The sequence below is a fragment of the Sinocyclocheilus rhinocerous genome, unplaced genomic scaffold, assembly GCF_001515625.1.
Source record: "Sinocyclocheilus rhinocerous isolate Xijiao unplaced genomic scaffold, SAMN03320098_v1.1 scaffold1682, whole genome shotgun sequence".
NCBI classification, from domain to species: Eukaryota; Metazoa; Chordata; class Actinopteri; order Cypriniformes; family Cyprinidae; genus Sinocyclocheilus; species Sinocyclocheilus rhinocerous.
The window spans coordinates 125,356-127,754 of record NW_015654052.1 but is presented as its reverse complement, the minus strand read 5'-3'; the positions used below and the strand labels follow the sequence as shown (position 1 = coordinate 127,754).

General features: G+C 34.9%; 2 protein-coding genes across 2 annotated transcripts in view; one reads left to right on the top strand and one right to left on the bottom strand.

Moving 5' to 3' along the window:
• The window catches only part of LOC107716577 (ribosome biogenesis protein bop1), an 82,130-nt gene extending 81,689 nt beyond the window's left edge, over nucleotides 1–441 (bottom strand). The window contains exon 1 of the mRNA XM_016523058.1: nucleotides 301–441. Within this exon, the coding sequence (XP_016378544.1) occupies nucleotides 301–378 (78 nt within the window). The 5' untranslated portion in view covers nucleotides 379–441. The remainder of the gene's footprint in view (nucleotides 1–300) is intronic.
• Nucleotides 442–749: 308 nt separating this feature from the next.
• The window catches only part of LOC107716564 (heat shock factor protein 1-like), a 23,498-nt gene continuing 21,848 nt past the window's right edge, over nucleotides 750–2,399 (top strand). Inside the window, exons 1-2 of the mRNA XM_016523047.1 lie at nucleotides 750–1,167; nucleotides 1,699–1,807. Of these exons, the coding sequence (XP_016378533.1) occupies nucleotides 1,039–1,167; nucleotides 1,699–1,807 (238 nt within the window). The 5' untranslated portion in view covers nucleotides 750–1,038. The remainder of the gene's footprint in view (nucleotides 1,168–1,698; nucleotides 1,808–2,399) is intronic.

Here is a 2,399-nt window from a genome sequence, read left to right as displayed (position 1 = left end):
TACCTGGCCATGTGTTTCCAACCTTTTGACTGCAAAGTTTATATTATAATATAATAATATCGTAGACAAATAGCCGGGTTAAGGGAAATTGTCTATTGACAGTCTATTAACACTCATTCAATAAATAATATAAATGTAAATACATCCATTTTTATTATTAATCTTAATCTCATCAAGTGAGAACACCTCAAGTCAACCTCGCGCTATATAAACACGCGTGTTATTATATAACGCGTTATGTATAAACTGCCTCTTAACTGCTTCGAAACAGCGTTATATCAGTATAGTATCAAATCATACCTGTTCGTCTTCATTCTCCTCTAAATTTCTTTTCTTATTCTTTAATTTACTCATGGTGCCGCTGTGCGTTGGACGCATGCTGAAACTGCGACCATGTGGGTTTGAATCTATGACGTCAAAGGTCAAACTGCGACGCGTTCGGTTTGTTTTACTTATTTTTTTTATATAAACCGTTTTCAAATAGCATTAGTCTCCATTTACTTACAATATGTCGTTTCTAAAAATATAATACTTTCGAATTGAGTGCGTTTTTATTAAAACTGCTTCTGAGGCAAAATGTTAAAGTTCAACGTTGAACGAGTGCACATTTAAACCTTTGATTTGTACAAATTAATTATTTTAAACACATTTAAACAAATACAATTAAGATTGTATGTGTATTTATTTACGTGTTTAGTGTGTACGCTCTTTAAAAAAAGTGTATTATATTTTTAAACACGCGTCGCGGTGGCGTCATCAGAGCGCGACTCTTCTCAGCGCTGTTTGTTTCTACGCAGTTTCAACGTTGTGCGGATTTAATGGAAATTTCCACTACTTCTGACTTATCAAAAACACTTATTCAAATTAATTGTATCTTATATATCGCTCTCTACACGGGATCCGTGCACTCCGAGGAGAAAAGAGAATCAGTTTCGTATCTGCGTTCGTACAGCCACACTTTGAGTGTGTAATTCTGCTCTTCAGCAGTGACTCATTACAGAGGTGTATATATCGTCAGAAACAATCACTAAGCTATCTATGATGGAGTATCACAGCGTGGGGCCCGGAGGTGTGATGGTCTCGGGTAATAATGTACCTGCGTTTCTGACCAAACTCTGGACGCTGGTGGAGGATCCGGACACAGACCCGTTGATCTGCTGGAGTCCTGTGAGTTTAGAGTCTGATCGGGGGTTTGAGGAAGGGTTACAGACCTGGATTAGAGTTAGATTCATCTGTGATGAGCTAGCCTAGGCCTGAACCAGCACGTCCTAAAAAAAAACTCTGATTTGGAGGCACAGGAACCTGAATTTACTGTAGTTTTTACCTTGTGTTAGAAGTGGGCCTGTTGATATTTGGGGTAAAAAGAGGCCTGAGATACTTAACAGATTTGCCTTATTAGTTTAGATTCAGTCGTCATGAGTCAGATTAGACTTAAACCAGAGACACGAAATAAACTCTGATAAGAACGTGTAAAGTATTGAATTAATAGTATTCGTCACTTGTCTAAATCTGGAGTGTTATAAGTGGATTTGCCTGGTGCTTGGGTTTGTTTTAGCTTACCATCAGGGAAGGCTACAGATCTGTTTCAGTTTCAGAATGAACTGAAGCTGTTTTGAATCTTTGGGCATCTTGTAGGTCTGTTGTTGTTGTGTTTGTTCACTAAACTTTCTGTTTTAATCATTTCTGATGTGTTTTCAGAGCGGCAACAGCTTCCATGTGTTTGACCAGGGCAGGTTTTCCAAAGAGGTTCTGCCGAAATATTTTAAGCACAATAACATGGCCAGTTTTGTTCGCCAGCTTAATATGTGTAAGTATAAGAGAATTCTAACAGCTATGGAATAAACCTAATTGAGCAACTCCGATGATGTCTGCATGTTTAAATCCGACTCGAGACATATTTGTTTGCTGAGCACTTCACTAATTATAAAGATAATTTAATCTCTTTCTCTAATATGATATATTTTTTTCTATTTTGTGTTTAACTGTATTTTATTTTAATTTAATAATTAATAATAAAATTAATTTATGAATTACAATAAATTAATAATAATTTTTTAAAACTGTACAGCACTCCATGTTTTTTTTTTAAGTGCTTTGAAAATAAATTCTGATTTTGATTTGATTATGCACAATATGCATGATGTTTTATGCATAATAATTAGTTTTACGTCATGAACGTTTAGAATAAATGTTAAGGTTATAAAAGATTTTGCTTTGCCTTTTGTTGGGAAATACAAAACTGTGGATGAAAATCAATATTTTAAGTTAAGTCAGTTTATTTCTATAGATTTTTCCACAAAACACCTTGTTTCAAAAGCTGTGTTTCATTGTGTTATTCCCTAATTGTCCACATTTAACAGTTTAGATATGAAGAGTTCATTTGCAAAAACCGATAAACG